Source organism: Heliangelus exortis, chromosome 1 (genome assembly GCF_036169615.1).
Source record: "Heliangelus exortis chromosome 1, bHelExo1.hap1, whole genome shotgun sequence".
NCBI classification, from domain to species: domain Eukaryota; kingdom Metazoa; phylum Chordata; class Aves; order Apodiformes; family Trochilidae; genus Heliangelus; species Heliangelus exortis.
The window spans coordinates 17,268,903-17,294,930 of NC_092422.1; the positions used below are offsets into that span (position 1 = coordinate 17,268,903).

Here is a 26,028-nt window from a genome sequence, read left to right on the forward strand (position 1 = left end):
GCACGCTCAGCGCACTCTTTGGACCAGACTCACCGGGTCAACGGGCACCGGGTCAACGGGCCCTGAACGTTTCCCTGGAGGCCTCCAGTCACCCGTAACCTCCTCCGGAGCTCCGGGATGCTGCGCCAGGCAGCGAAACCCCACACGGGGCTGAGCGGGGATCGGTCACGCACTCGAGGACAGCTGACAGGACCGGAGCTCCCGGCGGCCGCAATGACAAGAACCACGACGGCCAGTACCAGCAGGCTGCCGGACGCTTCCGAACACCCCGCTCCCGCCCTGCAGAGGAGCCCTCCCCAGGCCGAGCTGAGGCTCCGCCTTCAGGGGACAGCCCCGCAGCCGCTGCCTCCCGCCGGCTGCCGAGGGCATTGAGGCCTCCGGGCTGGGGACCCCGCCCCTTGCGTCACGGGCTAGCGGGGCGCTGATTGGCTGCGGCTGCCGCCTCGCCCCCTCCCGCCCGGCCGTGGATGTCGCAGCCGCTTTCCAGCGTTGTCGTTTGAAATTCGGCTCAAAATGGCGGCGGCGGCGGCCGGGAGAGGGGCTGAGGCGGCGGCGGCCAAGCGGGAGGGGGCGGAGGAAGAGGAGGAGACGGCGGCCGCCGCCGTAGCGGAGAAGGATGAGAAGGACGGGGAGGCCGAGGGCGGTGGAACTGGCAAAGCTGCGGACAAGGCTGCAGTAGCCGGCGGGGAGGCCGGCGGCGGCGAGAGCGAGGAAGAGGAGGAGGAGGAAGATGTGTTCGAGGTGGAGAAGATCCTCGACGTGAAGACCGAGGGGGTGAGTGCGCGGCGCCGCCGCTGTCAGCCTGGCGCCCCGGCCGCTCTGCTGGGGCTGCGGCACGGCCCCCGGGCGGTGGGGCTGCGGCAGGGCCCCTCCGGGAGGCGGCCGTGCCGGGCGGTGGTGGGGCTGGACGGCGGCTCGGCCGCCCCTCACTGGGTTGGCGGCTGCGCGGGGGTCGGATTTCGGCTGCTCCCTGAGGAGCTGCCCGGGAGCCGCCCGGAGCGGTTGTTACCCACGCGCTGGCTGCGCGCCGGGCCGCAGGGCGCTTGCTTGGCCGCCTCTGCTCTTCCCTCGCTGGAATTCTGTGCGTGCAGGCAGTATGGGCACAGGCTGCTGCTCAGGCAGATTTTCCCGCACGATTCTTTTATACCTGGGCAAGAACCGTGCAAAAATAATGATCCCGTTGTAATTGTAATTTAAAGCGCGTTGTGTGTATTTTTCAGGCAGGCTTTTTGCATCTTACAGATCTGACTGAAGACTAAACGTGTAGTATCTTTACTAAGGTTTTTTTTTGTTTGCATTGTTAAACTACTCTGCTGTGGTGGCTGAACTGCAGAAGTGTTTTGATGTAAAGTGCTTGAGTGCAGAAATGGGCAGGATTTCTGATGGATAACCTGGAGCTGTTTTCAAGGTGGTTTTAGTGAGACTGTTTCCTGGCTTATAAAGCATGTGAAGATTTACTTAGAGGGTTTTCTTCCATTTAAATAACTAGCTGTAGTGATCTGTAGACAGAAATAATCACACTTTCTTTTGCTGAAAGCAGCCTCGAGTAGTTGGAAGTTCTAAAATTTTCTAAACATCAGATATAAGAAAATACATTTTTGTGGTTTTGTTTGTTTTGTTTGTGTTTTTTGTGTTTGAAAATGATTATTTTATTTTATTGACTTTATGCTTTATTCAGGTACATTACAATATAGAATTCTGTCTGTTTAGTGTTAAACAGAAGGGTTTTGGAAGCCTTAGGTCAGAGAACCGTCAAGAATTTCTTAAATATTTGTGATCATTGATTAAATTTGAATATCTTGGTGACTTAAGAATGTTGTGGAGGGGGAGTCATACCATTCCACACAAGTACACAGAGTACCAGAATACAGTGAGTACAGTGAATATTCTTCAAAATATTAGTGGCATCTGCTGGTGGCCTATACTCCCTCTTTCTGTCATCCTCTTCCTCCTTCAAGCAGCCCATTCTGCAGCAGGTTCTGAGCTCTATGCACGTGAGATTTCCAGGCTGGGTCCCTGCAGTTAGCTTTTCTCTGTGCATGTGTTGGTTGTGCTTTTTCCAGTTGCATCGGGTCACCTTTCTGTTGCTCTTAAGTGAGGGCCATGCTCCTGTGCTTTAGCAATAGAGACCAAGACAGATGCTCAGACACTCAAACCCAGTCCTAGCTTCCAAAGTGGCAGAAAAAATCAGTGTTGTATTCAGTGGTGTATATTTTCCGTGGTCTGCTTTAGACGTGGTTCACAGCTTGCAGCTTCCCAAGTCTGATACAAAGTCCAAGCAGATACACTGAGTGGGCCACTGTCCAGCACAGCCTCGTGTGTCAGTGTCCCTGCAGCAGTGGGAGAGTGGAAAGCACCACACAGAGCAGCTCTTCTTATTTGCAGCTCTGGTGTAGCTGAAGCTGGTAGGAGTGATAGCATGACAGAGACAGCACTCCTGGGATTAGATGGGTTGGGGCTGGGGAGTTAGACCTGCACATAAGTGAAACATTGACATGCCCTACTTAAGAGAATAAGCAATAGAAGATCCTCTCAGTGTATCTAGAAAGCCTTTCGTACTGCACTAGAATTCTGAAAGAACGGGCTCCAAGGCAAATTGTGACATTCCACAGGCAGGTAGCCTTAACTGCTCTTTAGTGACCTGGTGATACCCCTTTCCATAGGATTTGTTTATAGCTCATCACTAGTTCTTGTAGAAGCTAGAGCAGTATTAAAATGCTTGGAAGTGTTCTTTTATTGGTAGATGATACAGAAGAAAGAGCGATGTTGAATAAAGTAATGTTGGCAGGTGAGTATAAGGCTGTGTGTGTACCTTTAGTGTGATGATTAATTTCCTGTCTTCACTTAAGCTGCATTATTGTTTCACTACCTGTGTACTGGATATAGAACCATTCAGCAGCCACATAGTCTTATATTTGCAGTAGACTTATTTTATCCAGTTTTCTCAATTAAAAAAAGACTTACTACTTGTTTTGCACCATTACAAGGGTGTAACTAACTGTGCAGCTGACTGAAGTTCTGCATCTGAAATGGATAACTCTGTAGCACCAGACAGGTGAGAGGCCAGTTGGCTAGCAAGGCAGTTTTTGTGGAAAGGAGCTGAGAATCCCTACAGACAAGTAAGTGGAAAATGAGTCAGTCAGCAGTTCTTCCAGGAAGAAATGCCGACAATATCCAAGAGTGTAGCCAGGAGATTGTAGGAGATGTTTCTTCCTCTCTTCTCAGCACTGCTGAGATGCATGTGGAGTACTGAGCACCCCAGGATGGAAGAGACATGGACATATTGGAGTGAAGGATTATGAAGACAGTTCAGGGAGCTGGAGCACAGGAGACTGACAGCTAGGTTTGTTCACCTCTGAATCTTCTCTTCTTATGGCAGGGTATAGGTTATACAGGTTATAGGTTGTATAGGTTATATCTGTGTCTCCTTAATGGGAGTGTGTAGAGAGCACAGGGTCAAATCCTTCTCAGAGGTGCACAATGAAAGGATGAGAGAAGCAATGGACTAAAGCTGGAACACAGGGAAATCTGGATAGATCCAACTTCAGTGGACATATTTCTGAGCAGCCTGGTCTGGTTTGTCCTGCATTTCACTTTTTAGCTATGGAGGCCCCTTATAACCTAGGTTATTCTGTGACTGTAATAAGAAGGATACTTGTGGCTTAATTAGTGAATAACCCCAGTAGAAGAAGGAAAGATGACATGATTTTGAAAATTAATTTGGGAATCAAGAGTGTATTATTAAGCTAAATTATAAGAGACATATTACACCAATGCACCTGAATATAGGCTGTTTACTTATATATAGGTTCCAGTATAGGTTCTTTTAGAGCATTATCAATCGTTTTTTGAAAGAAAGAGGTACTTACTACTTTACCTCTCCAAAGGTGCTTTTCTTAGTATGTTTGCTAATACTGTTTTTGTCTTTTTTTTTTTTTTTAATGATTTAAGAAGTTCAGGAATGTTTGTATTGCCTGGCATTCATTTTTAACTTTTGTATATTGACAGTGGATTTTCTGAAGTTTAGTGCTGACTTTTGTCATACATCTATTTAAAGAAACTACAGGTTTAATCAATAAAGGTGACCACACTGGTCTCATAGGACATGTCTCTGCTTTCAGTTTAGCTTAGTGCAGGAGGCCCTGAGTTTGCCACTTGTCTGGCTATATTGGCATGTGGAGTCAAAGCTAATAAGCTTCCTCTCAGCAAGGAAAGGAGTCCATCTTGAGAAACACAAGGATTTGGACTACTTAATATATTTAGGAAAAAGGTGAGAGATAATTTGCTTTGATAAAGGTTTTGTTTGTTTTTTTAACAGAAAAAGGCTTTCTGATCTAGTGAAAAACAAGATAGACACTAAAAGGTGCACTTTCATCCTATGGTGTAGTTAAGTACTATTGAAACAATTGGTTTCTTCTGTAAATTTTTACAAAAATTTTTGTAACTGACTCCATTGAGATGCACACATGCAGTTCTTGCCTAGGTTTAACTTAATCTCATTGGTGTTTTGGTTTTTTTTCCTGGTTGTTGGTATTTCAGTTGATCAAAAGTGGCAATGGTTACAAATCTAACAAGTTATAAATTCCAGTATAAAACTAGGTCAATGGTGTTAATGCATTCATTATAGATCTTCAAGTTCTACATCAACTTCTTCAGTGTAGAGAAGCAACTTGAGCTTGAAATTTCTTTAGAAGAAATAGTAAAATGTTAACAAAAAGGTTCTGTAACTCAGAAAATCCATTTCAGTAAAGTGACTGGAAAACTATGATTTGTACATTATAGCTATGGTTCTGAACAAATTTTAGATATTGCAAATATTTTTTATAAACACACTCCAACTACTGAAAGATTTTACATCCTACTTAGTTGAGTATGTGATGCAGACAGGAATAATTCTGGGAACTTGTATGTCAATGTTGGGTTGCACTCCCTTTATATTTGTTTCTGTATGCACAAAATGAAATATACACTGAGATAACCAGGAATTGAGTAGATGAGGCAATACTGTGCTGTGTTGTATTAAATGTGGTTTTTCCTTACAGGGTAAAATTCTCTACAAAGTACGGTGGAAAGGATATTCCTCTGATGATGATACCTGGGAACCAGAGGTTCATTTGGAAGACTGCAAAGAAGTGCTGCTCGAATTCAGAAAGAAAATTTTGGATAATAAGCCTAAACCTGTTAAAAAGGACATACAGGTGTGTTTCACCTTCCAGTATGTTACACTAAAGACATGCCCTGTCTAGGCTCTGCTAGTGAGAGAAGGGAGAAGGGAAGACATTTGGGATATGGAATGAAGAAGACTTCAGTAATCTTTTCAATTTAAATATGTTTGGTTTCATGTGAAACTGAATAGTGTTGCTTCTCTCTGTTTAAGGGATTTTTTTAAAGAAAAAGTTTACTTGCGGACTCTAAATCCATCTAAACTTTATATCACTTTTTAATGGGGTTATATCAGTGGTGTATGGTGACTTTAGTTGGATTTTGACAATAAACAACACCCTGTCACCATCCAGATGGATATTGTCTTGTGCCTATCTTCACTGACAGCTCGGTTCACTCTCTTGGTTTGGGTAGCAGATTGATGAATTTTAACATGTTAACCATTAAATTTGGTAAGATAGGAATACAGAAAAGTTAATGGCAAGAAAGCATTATATGACTTTGTTTTTAAGTGCTCAGTATGAAAATTAAGCATAAGAATCTTGTTTGAAAACTGGTACCCTGCTTCTTCAAAATCTGTAGGTAAATCTTACAAAATCAGATAGTTTTGTTGTAAAAGAGTTCAGATTTGGTTCTGATCTGGAACTTGATGGATTGGTTTACTTGTTTATGTATTGTTTTTCATCTAAGCAGTAAGTAACATAATGTAGGTAAGTAAGCTAGAATTGTATTTACAAATTTTAGTTTGGTGAGGGATGGATTAAAAAAATCAAAGTGTTTAAAAATTTACGTTTCCCAAGTAACCACTGCTACCATTTTTGTATAGTTTACACCAAAGTGATACAATTTTAAGTAATAGAGTTTCCTTTTTTTCTCACCTTTTAGAACCTATCTCTAAATGATGATGTATTTGAAGCAGACTCAGACAGTGACTGGCAAAGTGAAACAAAAGATGATGTTTCACCAAAGAAGAAGAAAAAAAAGTCAAAAGATGTAGAGGATAAAAGTCCAGATGATCCAAAGAAGAAGAAGTCTAAGTCTGCAAAACTCAAAGAAAAACCCAGAACAGAATTTGAGAATTCCTCAGATACTTTGGTTTTGGATTCAAAAGCAAAAAAAAGGAATTCTGAAACCAAGGAGGATTCAAGGGACCCAAAGAAGCAAAGGAAAGAAGATACTAAAGAAATCAAGAAAAAGAAGGGAGAAGTTAAAGATTTAAAAATAAAATCTAAGGAAGACAAAAAATCACGGAAGGAGAAGCATGGAGATGTTCAGATTGACTCAGAATCAAGTGGTTTAGATGATGTATTTTCTCAAGCAACTGATAATGAAAATTTAGATTTAAATTCTGAAAATAAATATGAGAATCAAAGAGTATCAAGTGGGGAAGAGCGATTGGAAGAAGAATTTGCTGAAAGAGAGTCCATTGCTGATAGGCATCTTGATGGATCTGCAAGTAATGAAGATGATAGTATTGATGCTAAGGTTAAAAGAAAGAAGAAAAAAAGTCAGAAAGCTGAAGACTGTAAAGAAGAAGGTAGAAAAGTGGAAACTGAAGATACCTTTTTAGAGAAACAAAGCTTGCAGAAAAAGCAAAAAGGTCAAGAAAATGTAAAAATGGTACAGAATGAGTTGGAGAAAGTGTCGTCTGCTCCTTCACCAGTGCAGAAGGGTTTGAAATTGAGTGCTGATGAAAAAGAGCACAAGCCTACTGATTCAGCAGGGGAGGTAAGCAATGTTAAGGCATTGGGATGGGGCCTGGGTACCAAGTCAAACATTTTTTGGGTACAGATATCTCAAAAGGCTGCCATTACAATGGCAAAGTTAATGATCTAGGTAAAGCTAAAGAAAGGCCCACTGCACAATATATAAGGCAGGCTGAAAAAATTCTGTATTCTGAACCCTGTAAAAGAGGGAGCATCTTAGGAGAGAAGTGTCCTTAATGTGAGAGTATGAATTTCTCCTGTTTGTTATATATAATTAGTATGAAATTTGTTGTTCCTCCAAAGCATGCTGTCATGTTTAACTTGATTCCTCCAACCTTCAACAGCTGTCTTATTCTGACTTCTTTTTTTCTGCTTCTGTAGTAAGATATTCAGTCTTGAGCAACTGTCTGTCCAAAACTGCACAATGAAGTGCACTTTTCAGCTAAAACATGTACTTGATCTCTCTGAAAAGTCAGCCACTCTCTTTTTTATCTCACATACTTTAGAGCCTACCTGGGAACGGGGATGCTGACATTGCTTCTCCACCTAAGTCTCCCAGATAATTGTGCAGTTGGCTTGTCTTACTAAAATTCCTGGGGTGCTTAGAGAAAATGCTTAGTTTCATGATATGGTTTCCTATTAATTAAAAATGCTGTATCTCTGCTAAGAAAGGAGATAAAGAATTACTGGAATATTGATTTTTCTTTAATACAGTAATTTTTAAGAAAAGCAGGATGGTAAAGATGGAAGAAAAAAATGGAAAAAAGAACCAACAACCAAACTATACTATTTCTCTAATGTTTCTGAGAATATAATTTCTTTCAGCTGCTTCATACTGTTCTGTTACAATTTGCAACTCATAAAACTTTGCCCAGAGAAACCTTTGTGTGTGTTGAACAGGATTGCAGCTCAACACCATGATACTGGGTTACATCCAGCTTCTTCTGTGGTGGTAATTCTGTGGCAGCAAGTTTTTCTGTAGGTTCAGCTGTAGTCAGATATAAATCTTTTGAATTCTGTTTTATTTACCAGTAGTGTTCACCTGAAACATGAAGAAATCAACAGCAGCTGAAAGTTGGTTGCTTATGAGTGATAAGCCAGCACACTCAGGCTGTCTGCATGCCTTTCTCAAGGTCATGCTCTGTGGAAGGTCATGCTCCAAGGTACTGAGGAAGCAAGGAAGACATTCTGCTCTCTGCTTTGTTTAGTCTAGAGGGCTTAAGCAATGTTTCCTTTAGCTGGTTAGTTATTCTTCAGAGCCAGAGTCTATTGGGCTTACTATATGGATGGGTTTGATGGAAAGTTCTGGAGGCTTTTTGGTTTCACTAAATTGTTGGCCCAAGCAGATTATTCTTTTAAAATAAATTATTACCTATTTCAGCTACTTGTTTTCCCTTATGTTGCTCTGATCAGAGAACACTGTCAGGTCAGTTTATAATGCAGTATTCTCTGTTTGGGGTCAGTTTGCATGCTGAACCATTCTTTCAATTGGATTTACTTCCATAAATAAATGTGCTCTGTGCATTGTGCATCTGATCAGTATTGGAAATCTGGAATAGAATTCAGGGCTGCTGGTTTTGAAAGCCTCTCTGTGTAGCAAATATCTGGTCATCCTTTTAGTAAGTTATGTGTCACCTCCTGAGTACTGGGCATCTGCTGGGTTTAACAGCTGTCTGTGCTACTAGTTAATCACATCAGTGATCAAAATATGAGGTTTTGTGTGGGTGAGGTATAGGGTGAGAAAGGCAATGAAATGTCTTAGCTCTGCTAACACTCTGTGATACACCAAATTAATCTATTTTAATTTTAGTTTTTCCTATGTCAAAGAAATGGTAGCATTTAATGACCAGTTTGTTATGTAGTTCTTGTAGGGTCGTCTTTTGGGACAGTTTTTCAGAAAGCCAGTGCTATTCCATATACCTGGTTAGTGTCAGGGGCTGATGGAAAGCCATGCCAAGGAGCCTTGTCCTACCTACTCATCTGCTTAGAATGTTCTGGCTGAATGGAGAGAGAGGATTAAAGGAGGAAAAAGGCAACCTTTGGTGGAGGCAGTTGAATTCTATTCTGGTGAATTTAGTTATGTATCTGGATCTACCATAAAGTCCTTCTATGATGCTGGATATTGCTAAACTTGGTCTTCTGTCTATATGTAGTGGGGCTGAGTGAATTTTTCTGAATGTCTTTAAAATGTCTTTAAATCTAGTGTTGCTGTAACATTCTACACTTGTAAATTGGAAAACATTGAACCTTCTGGATACAAGTGTTAAGTTTTTTCAGCTAAGGTTCAAGTCAGTGCTGTCATACCCGCTTTGAATATGGTGCTTCAAAGGTGATAAATACTTAGTAATATTTATATGTGGGTTCAGTATTTGGAAAACAATTTAAAATTGTGATTTTTAAAATCCCTTCAAAATACTAGTGTTGACATACCTGCACCTCATGTCATAACAAGCACCTTGCGTGGCTGGGGTGCAGTAAAAATCTGAGTTACAGGTTTTTTTATGTTGGAAATCATACCTTTCTTGTAGAGGAAGCCTTCACAGCCTTAACTCCCATCTCACTTCTTAATTATTTTCTTAGGGATGTCCACAAGCCTATTATATGCATGTTTCAGCAGTATTATTTAAAAATACATTTTATTGTTGAGGTTTTGAAAGGAGTTCATTTTACATTTTTCCTGTGCCACTTGAATTTGATCTTTCTTCTCAGTATCAGGAGAAAGAAGTAAAGAAAGCTGAAACGAAAGAAAAATCCCCAAAAGGAGAGTCTGAAAAAGAAGAAAAGAGCAGAAGAGAACAGAAGGGCCCTAAAAGTAAGTGCTAACTGCTTAAAAGAGAGAAGAGAAAGACCCTTCTTAAGAGGTCATTCTCCTCTTATTTCTACAAGAGCAGATACTGTATAGTTTTTAGTACATATCAGTAACAAGAGTGTTTGCTTTGATTTTAGGAAGCAAAAGTGCTATTTAATGGCTTTGTTAATACATGCTTCATGAGTATGGTCTGTGTATTCTCATGTGTGAGGCCTGGAGGCATACAGAAATCTCTAATGTTTTTGTACACAAGTCATGATTTTGCCCTTTTCATTTAATACCATCAACTATGATTGTGTGGCATGTGACAGTAAACTTTTGTTAGAGGATATCATCCAACTAGTGAGCATTTCTAGAACTGTTCTGATGATACTATGAATGCACACTTCCTGTGTTTAGAAAAATCAGTAGAAGTTCCCATCAGGCAGACTTCCTGCCTCTTGCTTTAGGCATCACAATGTGTTTCATGATACAGCTCTTAAAAATACCACCAGAACTGGATGATTTGGTACATGGAAAAAATTGTCTAGGTTTTATTTCTGTTCTTAATAGTATGATGGAGTAATGTTACCACTCTTGATCTCAGTAAAATTCTGGATGATTTTATTTTGAGTAAATGCCCCCACTGATCTGAAGATGAACTGAGGAAAATTAGACAACTTCATCTTTGATGATATGAGAGGGGCTGTGATGCTTCAAGTGGCTATTGCTGGAGAAACATCTTTCACTAAAAGTAGTATAGATAGTAACAAACAGAATTATTAATTAATGCTCCTTATACAACACGGGTCCTTTATCTGTTCATCACAGATATTGAACCATATTTTCAAAGTGGTAATTTATGTATGATTCTAACCTTTCTCATGTTTCTTAAAAAGAGGATGGTACCATGTTGAAAGCAGTCAGAATTCAGACTTGGCAGGGTAGTAGCTGGAGGTGAAATAATTCTCCCTGATTTTTGGCTTGCATTGTTAAGCTTGCTTCTGCACTTCAGCAATTATTAACTTGCAGAAAGAGAACAGACCTTTTCTAAATGGACTTTGGTTGGTCGCTCACTTAAACTTTTTTATGTAATAGTCTTTAGTGGCTGAAGTGGTCACTCTTGGTAACTGTCTTAACATTCTAGGCTTTAAAGACATCAAAAGTACATTTGACTTATTTAATGTAGCTTCAGAAGAAAAAAAGGAATATTCTTAACTGCAAAAGAGAAGAATCTTCACTAGAATATAAATTCATAGAAGAATTAAAATCAAAAGGCAGCAAAGTGTACAAGGAACGAAGGAACAAAGATGAAACAGACACATGGACTTACAGTGCTGCAGAAGGTGATCAAGAAATAGTGGATGTATGTCAAATGGAGAGCTCTGGTGAGCAGTAGAAATACATGAAGGGAAAAGATGAGCACAGGCAGTTAATACTTTCTCCATTCCTGCCTGCATCTTATAGTGCTGCTTTTAGTGCTCCATTTCTTGTCTCCCCATGGGGTTGAAATTGTTTTCTTTTGAAACTTTCCAGTGTGTTTCTGCTATTACTGTAACAGTGTTCACCATCTCTTATTACTTCAGGCAAATTATTTACAACAAATAAATAGTTTGTTTCAAGTATAAGCATTTCATATCTGCTTGGAGCATAGCCTTCATTGTTTGGAATCATTCCCTGCTGACTTCCAGAATCTGTTTGAATGGAAAGTAGTAGTATGTTTAAGCTGCATAAGTTACTTACTACTTATTTTATGTTTTTTCTTCCATAAAATCTCAAACATTATAGATGGCAAGCAACAAGTCTTGAGTTTGGGTATGGACATGCAGTTAGAGTGGCTGACACTAGAAGACTTCCAGAAGCATCTTGATGGGGAAGATGAGAATCATGTGTCAACAGAACCAATATCAAGTAGTAAGTAGTTGCTGGGAGGAAGGGATGTTTCTTGGCTGGCATTTAAATACCCTGTAACTGCAATGAATTTTTTTTGTAGCTCTTCTGAGGGATGCTGTTAAAAGTGGAGATTATATGACAGTAAAGATGGCACTTTCTTCAAACGAGGAATATAATCTGGATCAAGAGGTAATTTTTTGGTAATACAAGCATTGGAGAGGGAGGGGATGCAAGGAAAAGTACAAATTTGGACTTTTTGGAAAAGTTTTCCTCTCTTGCTAGTAGCGGATTTCTTCCTCACCTTGGGGAAAAAAAAGCCTGAAATGGGAGAGGGTAGTACAGAATTTGAGGCTTCAGTGCTTTCTATCTATTTCTTCCAAATAAAGTAAATTTGGTAGAAGAACGTTTGATAGAAGCATTCCAGTAGATGGATTTTTAGCAGATTTTCCATTGTTTTTAACTTATTAAATTTAGAACTTTATATGGTATAAAAGTGGCCAAGTGGCTAAACCATGTAAAATGTATGTACATGCACAATCACCCTGAGTGTTCATTTTGACAGACTGAGACTACTTCGCTCTCTGAATGATTTTTTTTCTGCTAGTTCCTCAGCTGTGGTCTTACTACTTTTTTTTCTTTCAAAGATCTATTTTGCTGCTAAATAGTACTATAATTCCCTTTTTGAGGATTCAGATCTCTGATACCAATATTTTCACTGATCTTCTGTTAGTTGTATCATGTGGCATATCAAGAACTGCACATCATGCTAAAACTTCTGTGGTGTAGTAGAACAGTTGCCAAATGAACTACTGAGAAGAGCATCTGTTCTTTGAATTATAGTGTCTGTTGGAAAATGCACAAATGGGTGAGGAGACTGTCCCCTCACAGAAGTCTCTTCATACTTACACTCTGATAAAACCCAAAAGCAGAGTTGTGGTAGCAGCTGACTTGAGCCATTGTGGTTTTCCTCCAGTGGCTGGTGATTTCCTTCTGCAGTGGTTGGCTGCCTTCCCCACCATCAGATACATTGCTCCCCTTCTTACTCGCTCATTCTGGTTTTCCTCCTTGTTCTGGTTCTGGGAATGTTTTGCCTTCTGTGGATTGTGGAGTTTGGAGTGTGAGGTCTGTCAACCAGAGAAGTGGGAGGTGATAGTTTGTTGGTATCTGGCAGCCATGTATGTGTGAATTCCTCTGCTGCGAGGGGAATCGTTGTGAAAGCTGTTGATGCACTTGCAATCTTTGTGTTACGGCTGTGATTTATCTTAAAATATTTGATTATATTACTTATTTGTTTATTTATTTTAATGGCAATGATTCTTGTTGCAGGACTCAAGTGGAATGACCCTAGTGATGCTTGCTGCTGCTGGTGGGCACGATGACCTTCTCCGGGTCCTAATCAGGAAAGGAGCTAAAGTTAATGGTAGACAGAAAAATGGAACAACTGCATTGATACATGCAGCTGAAAAGGTTGGCTTAGTTATTGTCCTGTTTGTGGCTCTTGGCTTTTTTGCTTATGTTAAAAACTGGCACACAATTTTTTTGCCTTGGATGATGTCTAAAAAGTAGTTAGCAGGATATTGCAGAGTGACCTTAACTGCACCATTTCAGCAGCTCTGGTTACTGTAGTGTAGATAAATTCTGATCACAAATCATACCCTACCCTGTCATTGGGCAGTCCAGAGGGAAAGTGAAGGAAAAGGATATCTGTCAATTTGTCTGTCATGGGGGCTGAAGTTCTTGTGTTAGAATTACTTGTTAAAATCTCTGGCTACACAGGACCCAAAGTTGGGACACTTTGAGAGCAAATTTCTGATTAAGTAGGGTTTACTGTTTGAGAGTTGGAAATAGTGGCAAGTTCTTTCCAAACTAAGACCTGCTAAACTAGTAAATTTGAGCATGTTTCATGGGTGCTCTCTTTTGTTCAAGTTGTTTCATGGGTTTTCTCCTGTACAGTAAGTACAAAGCCAAAAGGGAGCTTGATTCCACTTTTTGATTAATGCCAACATAGTTTTCTTGCTATGGTGTTCACTTATGGTAAGATTTAGAAAAATACTAAGTGCTGTAGATACTCATTCCTGTGTACTTGGCTCAGTCTCAATTGCTCTTTATTAGCCAGGGAGAGAACATTGTTAATTGTATCATGCCTTATGCTGTGGATTTTACTGATAGATTTTAAATAAATGTCCCTTTATATTCTGAAACAAAACCAAAATATTTTATACTTACTTGTCTTGTGGTGGTGTTGTGGCTTTTTTTCAGAATTTTCTAACAACAGTAGCTATTCTTCTGGAAGCTGGAGCATATGTGAACATGCAGCAGAGCAGTGGTGAGACTGCTTTAATGAAGGTAAAGTGAATGTTTGTACAGACATGCTTTAATAGTAAATACTTCTGGTAAACTAATAAAATAAAAATAAAAAATGTAAAAGCTTTTTAATTAGAGAACATGAACTATTTGAAATATAAATACTGCTATTTTATATATATATATATATATATATATAATATAAATACTGCTATTCTAGGCAGTGTTTTAATCCCTTTTTTAAATGTACTGTTATATCTAAACAATAAATACAGATGCCCCAAGCAACAATAAATACAGATGCCCCAAACACACAGTGCTAAATGTGGTTCATAATCCTCTTCTTGTGAGAGATTTGTCACTGTTGTTGCCTGTTCTTCCCTCTCCTGACTCTGCCCAGGCCTGTAAAAGAGGGAATTCTGACATCGTGCGGCTTATGATTGAAAGTGGAGCAGACTGTAACATTCTGTCAAAGCATCAGAACAGTGCCCTGTCCTTTGCTAAGCTGTGTAACAATGTCCTGGTGTATGAGCAGCTCAAGAGTCATTTGGAAACGTGAGTAAACTGCACTTTGAATCTTGTTCTGGTAAAGTTTCTAATGCTGGGCGTGTCATAATTTGATTTAAATCAAGAGGAAGCAGGGGAGATTTCAGGAAATAAAACTGATCTGCTTTGTGCAGAAAGCTAACTAATAACTCGTGTGAAGTGAAAGTGATGTGAGCTAACCAAAGAAGCAGATGCTTAAGAACTGAGTAAAAAGATGGCAAGGAGGAAAAGGGAATGACTAGAAGTGAAAGATTCCTTAAACTACAAATACAGCAGTTGGGGAAACACTGGACAGTTTAATATAAAATCTAGAGCATGCTAAATAAAATACCTTGCTGAAAACCACTAAAAAAAATAAACACCAAAAAACCAAACCTCTGTGAAGTCTGTGCACATAGTTAGGACCCTAAAGTGTCAGCTGTGAGCTGAGAGTGGCAGGGGTAAATCTTTCATGCCAGTAAATGGTGGAAATAAAATCTTAATTGCACAGCAGCATGACTGAAGAGCAGTGCAGTGTATGTGGTGTGCCAAGTGATCATGTCATGTGGTCATGTAAAAATATACTGAGCTGATGAGTCCAGATGCTAAGTGGAGACAAACATAAAGAGAAGGAGCAAACTCTTCCAGTGTCAGTTTGGAAGTACAGTGAGAGTTAACATCTCAGGGCAGGAAATCATAACCAACAATCTCTAAACTTGGAGAAGACTCAAGGAAAGTCTCAGAGCTTCTGCAGCTGGTGAGATTTTGCCATGAATACATAGTATTGTCTCAGTGCAAGATCTTTTTGTTGTTTTATGATGTTTTTATCCTAATGATTTATCTATCTAATATAAGACTATTTATCAAGTAGTTTGTAGTCAAAATTCACTGTCTTCTAGTTTAGTGTTTAAAAAGCCCCAGCTGCTTTCTGTCTCTGATCTCTTCTGTTTCCCATCAGCTAACATCCTAAATTTACCTTGACAGAAACTGCCTTGTAATGGTCTGTGCTGGAGTACTTGTATGTACTGTGCTTTTATGTGCTGTAGTACTCCCCATGTTCTTACTCTTTTTTAAATAGTTCTTAGTGTTTTCCTTTAGAACCTTACTAAATACTAAGTCTAAGCATTGCAAGTCTAAAAAGTAAGATCCATACATTCCCATATGCTTATTGCAGTGATGATCACTGGAGGTTAGGTAGTTCTTGTGAAATCTGTAGTACATCAGAATAGTGAAATGTTAAGTAAAAAATATTTTGGTGCAGACCAGTAAAACACATTTCCAGAGCAAGGTTCCATTTGCCTGTGAATTCTAAAGGACCTCAGTTATGAAATTACAAAATCACAGCAACATAGAATGGCTGTGGTTGGAAGGGACCTCTATATCTCATCTGGTCCAACTCTTCTGCTCAAGCAGGTTCACCTAGAGCCCTGTGTCCAGATGTTTTTTTTAATATCTCTAAGGATGGAGACCTCCTAACCCCTGTGAGCAACCTCTGCCAGTTCTCCATCACCCTCTCAGTAAAAATGTGTTTCCTGATGTTCATAGAGAAACCCACAAATTTCAGTTTGTCCCCATGCTGCCTGTCCAGTCATGAGGCACCACTGAAAAGAGCTCACTTCAGGTATTTGTTGATACATATGTACAGCTGTAAGATCCCCCTGAGCCCCCTTTTCTCCAGGCTGAACAGTCCCAGCTCTCTCAGCCTTTCCTCACAGGGGAGATGTACCAGTGCTATCATCATTTTTGTGGCCATTCCTTTCACAAGTCTCTCATGTAGTGGGGAGCCTGGACATAGTACTTCAGGTGTGGCCTCACCAGCAATGAGTGGAGGTGAAGGATCCTCTCCTTTGAAGGATCCTCTCTATTTGCTGGCAATATTTTGCCTAATGCAGCTCTAGGTACCACTGGCTGCCTGTGCTGCAGGGGCACATTGCTGGCTTACATTCAGCCTGATGTCCACAAGGTCCTTTTCTGCCAAGCAGCTTTCCAGCTGGGTGACTCCCAGAATGTCCTTGTGCCTGGCATTGTTCCTTCCCAGGTGCAGGACTTCACACTTCTGTTTTGTTGAACTTCATGAGTTCCTCTTGGCCCATTTCTCCAGCCTGTCATGGTCCCACTGGATGGCAGAACCACCCTTTGGCATATCAACCCCTCCTCCCAGTTTCAAATTATCTGCAAACTTGCTGAGAGTACTCTCTGTCCTGTCACAGAAGTCATTAATGAAGGTGTTAAACATAGAACTGGACCCAGGATTGACCTTGGGGGTTCAACAGTAGTGACTCTCTTCCAACTAGACTTTGTGCCACTGAATTTTTGCTGAACTAAAATTTGTTGAGATCCAGGTTGATACTGAGAGGAAAGTTTTGTGATGCCAGTGTTATGAATGTGCTGTAAAGTTTGTCTCTCACATATTGTGTATCACTGCATATAACTTCTGTCCTGAGCAGATAGAAGCAATAAGGAATGTTTTCTTCATGGCAGATTAAATGACAGAAGTACAAAAAGCATAAAAACTACTAATATTTTTTCAAACATAAAAAACTTGTTAAAGTGGATGGGGAGCTGAAGTGGATTAATGGAGTACACTGTTCCATCCCCAGGGAAGGAAATCATGACTTATGAGTTAAGGTTTTGAAGGCAATAGCAAGCATGTAGATAATGGTGATCTAGTACCTGGTGTTCAGTGTATTAGAATTTTGCCAGTCAGTAACTATTTGATGTCTTTTTCCAGTCTGTTTCCTATTTAAAATCTGCCATCTTGAGTTTTGGCTAATCTGAACAATGAGTTTTGGAAGATCTTGAACATGTAATCTTGCCAGAGAAATGGCAGTTGAAATGAAGAATTGGTAAATGCAAAGTGTGACTTACACAGGGAGTAACACAACTCTTGCCAATTGAGGAAGCTTCTGGACTCATGACCTGAAAATACCAGTCCAGTGCTTCTTAAAAGGAAGATAATACTGTAGTAGTGGGCCTGAAAATAAAATTTAACTCCATGGTGTCCCAGTGCCTTAAATAGCAAGTGCTATTGCAGGTACTTTGTTTCAGAAACAGATGAAGCAAAAAGAGAAAAGATGATGAGAGGTACAAAGCAGCTTCTGTGAGGACAGACCAAGGGTGATACCTGTTGCCTTGGGAAAGATTAAAAGGTCAAAAATATACAATATAACCAGAACAAAAAACAAAAAACACCCAAAAAAACCGCATAGAAAAAACAACCAACCAAAAAAACCTCAAAACCCAAACCAAAACAACAAAAAACCCAACATAACCAAAACAAAATAACCCTCAAAACCATGGGATGGGTTCCACAGGCATCCAGTTAAGTGATTCAGTATTAGGGTTGAAACAGTTACATTTTTGAACAGAAAAACTGAATTACGGATCTCATCATTCCCAGCTGCTGTTGTCACAGATGCATGGGATTTTAGAAGGGATTAAGTAAATCTAGGGAGAGGTGCAATTTGGCTGCAGTCTCTAGTTTTGGATGCCTCTAAATCAGATTGCTGGGAACTAGGACAGTGTACCAAAAAAAGACAAGGTTTAATTTCCTATGTTTAATTCAGCTCTGTCAACATCTGGAAACTGTGCTAGATGGGTTTCTAGGCTTGCTTTGATGTGGAAATTTTTGTAGCTTAATTCTGATCAAGTAATTAAGTTTTAGATTCTGGAGATGGTAATCTCAGTGAGCATGGAGGGAAGTGTACTCTGAATAATAGCTCAGGGAGCTATAAATCTGAGCGAGTTACAATCCTTGCCTTGCAACAGCATTTAAAACTCATCTGTGTCAAAATGACTTTCTGAGGAAGATTTCTTAGTGACCTGCTTGTAAAAGTGCCAAATACTTTTGGTTACTGTGGTCTCTCTTCTGAGGTTAAGCTCCTCACTTAAATGACACCTCCTGGCCCCAAAATCAGAACAAAACACAAACAAAAAAGCCCAGTTTGGCTTAATTAGTGGTAGTGCTGCTTCTTTTTCACTGCATTTTCATAGAGTTAATTGTGAAATGCCATTTTTTAGTAGTATTACTAGTAGAATTATTCAGTGACTGACTTACTTTTACATTGCACTTGCAGTCAGGTTGATAAACCAGCTGCAGTGGGGAAGTTGTTGCCTCTTTGTTTACCTGCTAGGTACATACTGATGTTTCAGGGAAAACTTTCTACATAAAGAGCCTTGAACACAGTGACTGGTTGGAATATTTTTTTAACCTACTGCAGTGCGTTTGTCTCAGATTTTTATTTTTGTGGACCTGACAGATGAATTTCACAAACAGGTCACAAAGAAAATACTTTTTTAAGAAAGTAATGGGACTTGAGGTTCATCTTAAATACTCGTGATGAAGACATTCACTCCTGAAAAATGGGAATCCAGAAAGATAATCTGGAATCTGGCTCTCATGAAGTCTGCCTGATAATGTAATTTTACTGTGAGAAGTACAGGCCTCCCTTGTTTGGTCTTCTAGGCTCTCAAGAGTTGCAGAAGACACCATCAGGGATTATTTTGAAGCTCGCCTTGCTTTGCTGGAGTCGGTCTTCCCCATCGCGTGCCATCGGCTCTGCGAGGGCCCGGACTTCTCTACAGAGTTCAACTACAAACCACCACAACATGTGCCAGAAGGTAGGGGCCTTGTGATGGTGTTTTCCTTTGTTTGTTTAAAACAAGGTAGAATACTTAAAGGTAGCTCTGATCATGTAGTATATAGGGAGAGCAGCAGTGTTTTGGTGCATTGTGTGTGTGGGCAGTACGTGTATCTTTTTTAGAGATTTTACTGCCACATTCACAATTTCATCCGTTTGTGGGTTAGGTGAAATTTGTGAGGATTGCATTAGCAAAGTGACAGGTTTTATAGGAAAGGAATGTTTTACCTTAGAAATAATAATTTTGAAAAAATCTTAATCTAAGAAAGTATGAGAGGAAATGACCTCAAGTTGTGCCAGGGATATTAGGAAAGATTTCTTTCAGTAAAAGAGTTACCAGGCCCTGGAACAAGCTGCCCAGGGAAGTGGTGGAGTCACCATCCCTGAAGTATTTAAAAGACTTGTAGATGTGGTGCTTTGGGTCATGATTTAGTGATGAACTTGGTGGTGTTAATGGTTGGGCTTGATGATCTTTGAGGTCTTTTCCAATTAAAACTGTTCTGTGATTCTGTCTTGTTTTGTAGATAGCACCTAATGCTCTGGAGTCTTGGAGTACTGTCACAGCAGTCTAGAAACACTACAAAAAGAAACCAGCAGCAATTGACTTTCTTTGCCCATAGACCCTGAAAAAGCTAGAAATCAAACTCCCAAGGTGCTTGGGAATGTTTCAGGATTCTTTCAGTAATTCTTTTGGGAATCCAGATACTAATATCTGATGCTTGGTTTAGCTGAGTCATTTTTATTCACCTTTTGAGCACATCAGGGAAATACCTACTGATCCTGATTTCTCTTGAAATAATACATTAATGAGATGGGAAGTGGACATGTCTGTCCACATTTCTGGTTAAAAGTTGTAACATAAATCTTCCAGTTCTTCCAGTTCATAGGCATCCTTTATAAAATTAAGGAGCCTTATATAAGCTTATGTATTAAGAGGCATTTGTTTGTATTGAAGATTGTTGCTCATTGACTTCCAGTGTTGTTTATAAATATCTAGAATTGATTTGGCTCAGTTGTCCCTACCAAGAGACTGGACATCTAAAACCAGGTTAAATTCTGTAGCTCTCTTCAGTTAAACCTAAAACCACAGAGATGAATCATACTGAGGATTGCTGTTTGCATTTTACTTTCCTTTCTAATAAAAAATCAGGTCATCTGGCTGCAGAAATAATTCTACCTTAGTTACTAAGTCAGTTGTGTTCTGTGCTGAGATTGTATTTCTGCATCTTACTTTGATACTTTGTTGGTGCTTAATGTATATCATATAGCATTTAAATATATTTGTACATAACTGTCCTCAGATGCTCAGTGTATGCAGTTGTGTCCTCATTTTAAACTGATGTGACTGAATTGCCTTCCCTTTCAGGATCTGGAATTCTTCTCTTTATTTTCCATGCAAATTTCTTTGGCAAAGAAGTCATTGCTCGGCTCTGCGGCCCCTGCAGTGTTCAAGCTGTGGTTCTAAACGACAAGTTCCAACTCCCTGTATTTTTGGTAAATCTTTTGATGTAACCGATTGACTGTAAAACTGTTTTATAAAATTCTCTTTATGGAATAACCTGTGAAATACTGTGCCTTAATCTGAATTTTGAGTGTTGTTGATCAAGCATGACTTTAATCATTGTAGCGCGATACTTTTTTTTTAAATGATTTTTTTTATGGAGAGAACTACAAACCTTGTGAACGTTAGAATCCATAAAAATTTAGGCCTTAAAATTTAGGAATATAGAGCTGGATATCGTGATCTACATGGCCCTGCTTGAGCAGGAGCTTTAGACCACATGACCACAGGTCCTTTCCAGCCTCAGCCATTCTGTGACTTCATGACTTCAGAATGGAGGGTTTGAGCAGGCAGCAGGCAGCAAAATGTAAAGCTGTTTCATTTCTCAAATTCCTTGAGCCTCTCAAATTTTTGACCCAAGTTAGTTCTTCAAATACAGCTACCCTGTCTTCTTGTAACAACCTGCCTCTTATTTGTGATGAATAATTTCTATTTTTTATTATCTTTTAAAATCTAATAATTTAAATGCATCAGTATGCACACTTCTTCAAGTCCTCTTGTTTTCTCTGTGGTTGTACCAAAAGTTCTTTGCCATATACACAACTTTATTTCAAAAGATGTGTAGTTAAAATGTTGTTGTTAGTTTTCTTGCATATTGCTTTCAGTCATATCCTGTCATTAACTTTGTCCATTTTATTTTTCCTTTTAGGATAGTCACTTTATTTATTCCTTCAGCCCTACTGCAGGCCTTAACAAGCTTTTCATACGGTTGGCAGATGCTCCTACTGCCAAGGTACAAAATGGTCTCAAAACTAATGTGTATGTTGGTTTGTTGTACAATAACTCTTCCATAGTCTAAATGCTTCTTTGTTGAATTTAGCTGTAAAACTAAAGACTTCCCACTGTCTCTTATCCCAGTTCCCATCAGTTACAGTTCCATCCTGTGACATTGCCAGAACTTAGGGACATTGCCAAGGGTGTTAATTCTGTCATAATTAAATGTTTTTATGCTTCAGTTGTAATAATTCATGCACCAGGATAAAGTAATGTTAGAGATAAACATTTTTTTTTCTCAGCACCATGAGGTACACAGAATGTCAGTTACTTTTGGTGTACAGCTGTTTTTGCATGTGGGTTTAGGAGAATTAGGAAGTAGTTACTAGCATAAGCTGTCTGCTTTTAAATAGTCTGTGTAGTCTGTTGTATTTTCCAGGTGGTTTGGGCAGTAGTCCCACTACATATTGCAAGATGAGTAACAGATCCTGTTCTGGTAGCATTTATTTTTATCCTTAGAAGATGCACCATTCAATTTTCTAGATTTTCTGATTTAAAATTTATACTTTCTTATGTTTTATTGTTCCTTTTTTTTTTTTTAATAGATTAGATTTGGGGCTAACTTATGTTTAATCATCACGTAATGCTGTAGTAGTGTCCCACTTGAGGTTTTTTGCAAGGCATTTCTAGTTCAGAAGGGTTACTATAAACAGGTTTTGTTAAGCACAGATTATAAATTCCTATATTTTGTCTTAGTAGCAGTTGTGTGCCTTTTCTCATGCTTATCTCAGAAGTAGTGTCTAACACAGTAGTTATGTGTGAAAAATCTTTACATGAAGCCTTTGTTTGCTTTGACAGGTGAAGCTGCTGATAGGTGCATACCGAGTGCAGTTACAGTGACCTCACGGGTGTGAGCGTGTTGTGTGGACTGACACTTTTCTGGATGTACTTCTGATTCCTCTGTTAAGAGACTGACAAAGCAGTTTGGAGCTTTTTGGCACCACATTCTTAGTGACCGAGTTCCCATCTCGCTGCCACTCACTGACAGTCACCTAGAAAGTGTGTGTTGGGACAGCAGTTGAGGATGCTGGGCTGGTGGCACGAGGTTGTCAGCTTTTTTTACCTTGTACAGATGTAAGTATTTGTGCCAATACACATACTTCTGTTTCACTTGTGGAGTCCAGACTGCATATTTAGCTTTTCCACAGTGTGGAATGGTTCATGTAAGAACTATTTAAGGTAAATAGGGGAAATGTGGTTTTTAATAGAAAAATCTTTTCCATTTGTAAACTGAAATTTTCTACTTGCTCTAACTGTATCATTTCTATGTAAAATGCAGAACTGTTGTATTCTTGGAGCCATGGGCTGAAATTACACTTCAGAGTCACTGCATTAGATTTAACTTTTGAGTTGCTGAGGGCTGTGTTCTGGTTTGAAACTATTCCTGCTCCTGTCTCCAGGTGAGAACACGGTTAATTAAGCTTAGAGTGATTCCCTCTGGACACAGATGGTTGGGACTGCAGAGAGCAGAAGAGGCTCAGTTCATACAGGATCACAGTTGGCTTCCCAGTTATATCAGTGTTTTAAAACTGCTTTTGTGTTAGAGATGAAACTGACAGTTTTACAGACAACTTCTGAGATTTTAGTCACGTGACAAATGGGAAAACAAATACAGGATGAAAATACCAAACCAGAAAACTTTTCTAACTGGCTTAAATATGCAGGCAAAGCTTTATGTAGATAAAAAGAGGATTTCAGATGTTCTCAATGTGATAACTGAGAACATGTGTTGTCCTTTCATTCAGAAATTCAGTTCCTCAGTGCAAAGAGCTGCTATCTTTTTTTATTATTATTATTTATTTACATGACCCATTTTATCAGATGACAGTGGTTCTGGAGTGGTCCTGTGCTATGAAATACAAATTTAACACTTCTGCATGGAAAATAAAATATTTTTCTTTTTAAATTTACCAACATCTTGAAAAGTGGAAAAAAAAAAACAAAACCAAACAAAAAACACCCAAGAAAAAATCCAGATTGTGCCTTTGCAGCTCTGGTTACCACGTGTAGTTTACACACCACTATGTGCCTATATTGTTAGCAAAACTATTGTAGGTAAGTTTAAATTCTTAATGTATTCAGAGTGCTTGCCATCAAAATGGTGCAGATGTATCCTATTAAGAACTGTGACTCTTTAATATTGTGTAAAATTAACCAGTTTTTAATTTTTGGTTCTTTAAAGTTTAGAGCTTACCTATTTAGGAGATGCCAAATGAGTAAGTAACAAAGCAAACTGTTTCAATTTTGTGGGATATGTTAAGCTTTGTAAAACTAGAACAGCAGCATTTACCCACAGTACTCAGTTCTGGTTTGATTTAGAATAGTTGCCTCTCTTTTTGCAGACAACTAATGAGATGTTAACAGGTCTGGGTTTTGAACAGACCTGGTACCTCCACCTCTGTGAAATATGTCAGATACCTCATTTTGCAGTGTGAACACCTGAGCTGAGTGAAAAGCAGTGGCTGAGAATCAGGTTTGTCACTGCCAGCACCTGGTACTTGGTGTAGCTGCTGCATCTGTGTTTCCTTATGCTGGAGTGAGTTTTACAGACCTGGCTGCCCCCTCCTCAGTTACTCCTGCACTGTAGGCTTACTGAACAGGGTCATCTGTGTGTGTGTTAAGCTCTGTATAGCACATCAGTGGTAAATGTTAGAGTTGTTTAAGATGGGGATAAAAGTTTTTTGAACAAATGTCCATATAATATAGATGATATTTAGGAACTGTTGTACAGTCTGACCTAAAATGTCTAGTAATGCTCCAAGAGTTGGTGTCAAAAGCTGTTGATTCTGGGGGTTTGTTTTGGTCAGGGTTTGGTTGGTTTGTTTTTTTTTCCTTCAGGCATTTGGGAAAGAGGGAGGAGTTTTACAGGACATGGGAATAAAATTTGAGTTCATGATGCTTTTATTGACAGGTGAATTTTGCAGCCATCTTTCTCTTTTAGTTGGTGATATAAATTAAAAATCCCTACTGAAGATGCATAAAAGGCATATGAAAATATGTTTGAAGTCCCTTTTTAGTCTGTTTTTAGTCTGTTTTTATTGTATGGGCGTTAACCAGTTGCTAAGAGGTTTTGTTGAACAAAAGATGAAGAAAAAATAGCTACAATAAAAAACCCAAACCTCCTCTAGGTACTGTGCAGAAATACCTTCCGAGTACTTGATCTGTTTCTTCTTGCTGCTCTGGGGGCAGCGAGGCTGAGCAGCTGCAGTTCCTGTAAGTTGCAGTGGCAATGAATTGTTCATGATCACTGCCACATCATCAGTGCTTGTGTGCTTGGCTTCTTTCACAGATACTGACAGCTGGGGGATGATGCACAGGGGACTTTCTCACAGGTCCCCTCTGCTTCCTGTATCTGTTTGTCAAAACTGAAATGGTTTTTGATCAGTCTGGGTGGAAGAAAGCTTTCAGTATGGGAGTGACAGCACAGAGTGCAGTTTCTATCTCGCCAAACAGAACTGCTTGAGGTGGCTGAGGGCTGTCCTGAAATGTTCCATCTATCTGTGCCTTCTATCATTCTGTAACCACCTTTTGCCTTCCCATACAGAACTGGAAAACATGTCAAATTTTCTCCTTTTGACAGTCCAGCAGGATGGAGCTGAGGAATGCATCAGACAGGGTCTTCTGCTACAGGTCTGTCATGTGGAGCTGTAATGGAATCTGAAGAATAAAAGGGAACTGTAACAGCCACATCTTTCTAAGGTGCTGGTGCAGCACAGGCATGCAGTGTAAGCTTATCACTGAATCCTGACACTTATACTCCTCAGCTTTTCTCTGTCCCACATCAGTGGGGAAAAGATTTTTCAGATTCTGAACCTATGTTAAAATGTTTGCATGAAAGACAAAGACAAAAGATAGTAAAAAAGTTACTAAAAGCAGACAAAAGACAGCATGAAATACAACTTTGAATCAAGAAGAACCATCTGCAGCCTGGTCTGTCCTCCTGGCTGCTATTCTTGAGATGTCTGAGATTTTATTTTTTTTTAAGAAATCTTTTTTTAACCTGAATTTTTACAGCTGCCTCAGTCCTGTTCAAAGGCAAAGCCTCTACTGTTGTACAGCATAGCTACAACTGAAGACCCCCTCCCAAAATTTCTGTAACAATTCTTAGATGGCTTGAAGGTGTTTAGTTCTGTTGGCAGTCAGAGCAGAGGGCCAGACCCTTCATGGTGTTGCTGCTCTCATGTTTGTGTCACTCTTAAAATGATGGTGGGCACAGCTCTGCCTTTCATAAATCCAAACCAATGTGTATGGGAAATGACAACATTGTTACCACACACAAGGAGATCACTGCTCTAAAATGGGATCCTTTGCAATTGTTGGGCATGTTCCAGCACCAGGGGTGTTTCTAACCAGAGCTGGAGGACTCTTACCACCTGTGTAGTGACATCTTGGTGTGTCACAAACCCTCACCTTCTGACCAAGAAGTCTTGCTCCCCAGAGCTGTTCCTGTACAGACTTTCCCTGGCCATGTGCTGTGCACCTACCCTGGGGGACAAGAAACCCCATTAGGTCTGTTGCAGCAGCTGCATGGCTTCCACTGAACACAGCCTGAAGGGGAAGGGGAAGCTGCTCTTCCTGCCACAACCAGGAACAGCCAGAGCCCTGGCTTGCAGTCTGTGCTCACATGCATCTTTACTCCCTTTTTTTAGAAAGGCTTTACCAAGTTGTTGCAAC

The 26,028-nt window shown here is 39.8% G+C and overlaps 2 protein-coding genes across 11 annotated transcripts in view; one reads left to right on the forward strand and one right to left on the reverse strand.

Annotated features, from left to right (window-relative positions):
• Positions 1-438: 438 nt before the first annotated feature.
• MPHOSPH8 (M-phase phosphoprotein 8) lies at positions 439-24,264 on the forward strand. Its single transcript, XM_071735170.1, has 13 exons — positions 439-774; positions 5,043-5,198; positions 6,049-6,891; positions 9,579-9,681; positions 11,446-11,571; positions 11,651-11,739; positions 12,877-13,017; positions 13,810-13,896; positions 14,255-14,409; positions 18,845-18,999; positions 20,386-20,513; positions 21,230-21,313; positions 22,153-24,264. The coding sequence occupies exons 1-13, from the start codon at positions 514-516 to the stop codon at positions 22,192-22,194; spliced, it is 2,370 nt and encodes a 789-aa protein (XP_071591271.1). The 5' UTR covers positions 439-513; the 3' UTR covers positions 22,195-24,264.
• PSPC1 (paraspeckle component 1) overlaps positions 24,233-26,028 on the reverse strand; it is a 63,265-nt gene continuing 61,469 nt past the window's right edge. For 8 of the 10 annotated variants that reach the window (XR_011724181.1, XR_011724180.1, XR_011724185.1 and 5 more), the window contains one exon: positions 24,233-25,011. The gene's annotated coding sequence lies outside the window, so the exon portion shown is untranslated. Of the gene's footprint in view, positions 25,840-26,028 lie in introns of all 10 variants that reach the window. The other 2 variants (XR_011724183.1, XR_011724182.1) reach the window with 2 other exon arrangements.

Excerpts from the sequence above, each read along its gene's own strand:
- MPHOSPH8 (XM_071735170.1), top strand. The coding sequence starts at position 514 with ATGGCGGCGGCGGCGGCCGGGAGAGGGGCTGAGGCGGCGGCGGCCAAG. Across the intron at positions 775-5,042 it reads TCGACGTGAAGACCGAGGGG|GGTAAAATTCTCTACAAAGT; the intron begins GTGAGTGCGCGG and ends TTTTCCTTACAG. Across the intron at positions 11,572-11,650 it reads AACAGAACCAATATCAAGTA|CTCTTCTGAGGGATGCTGTT; the intron begins GTAAGTAGTTGC and ends TTTTTTTTGTAG.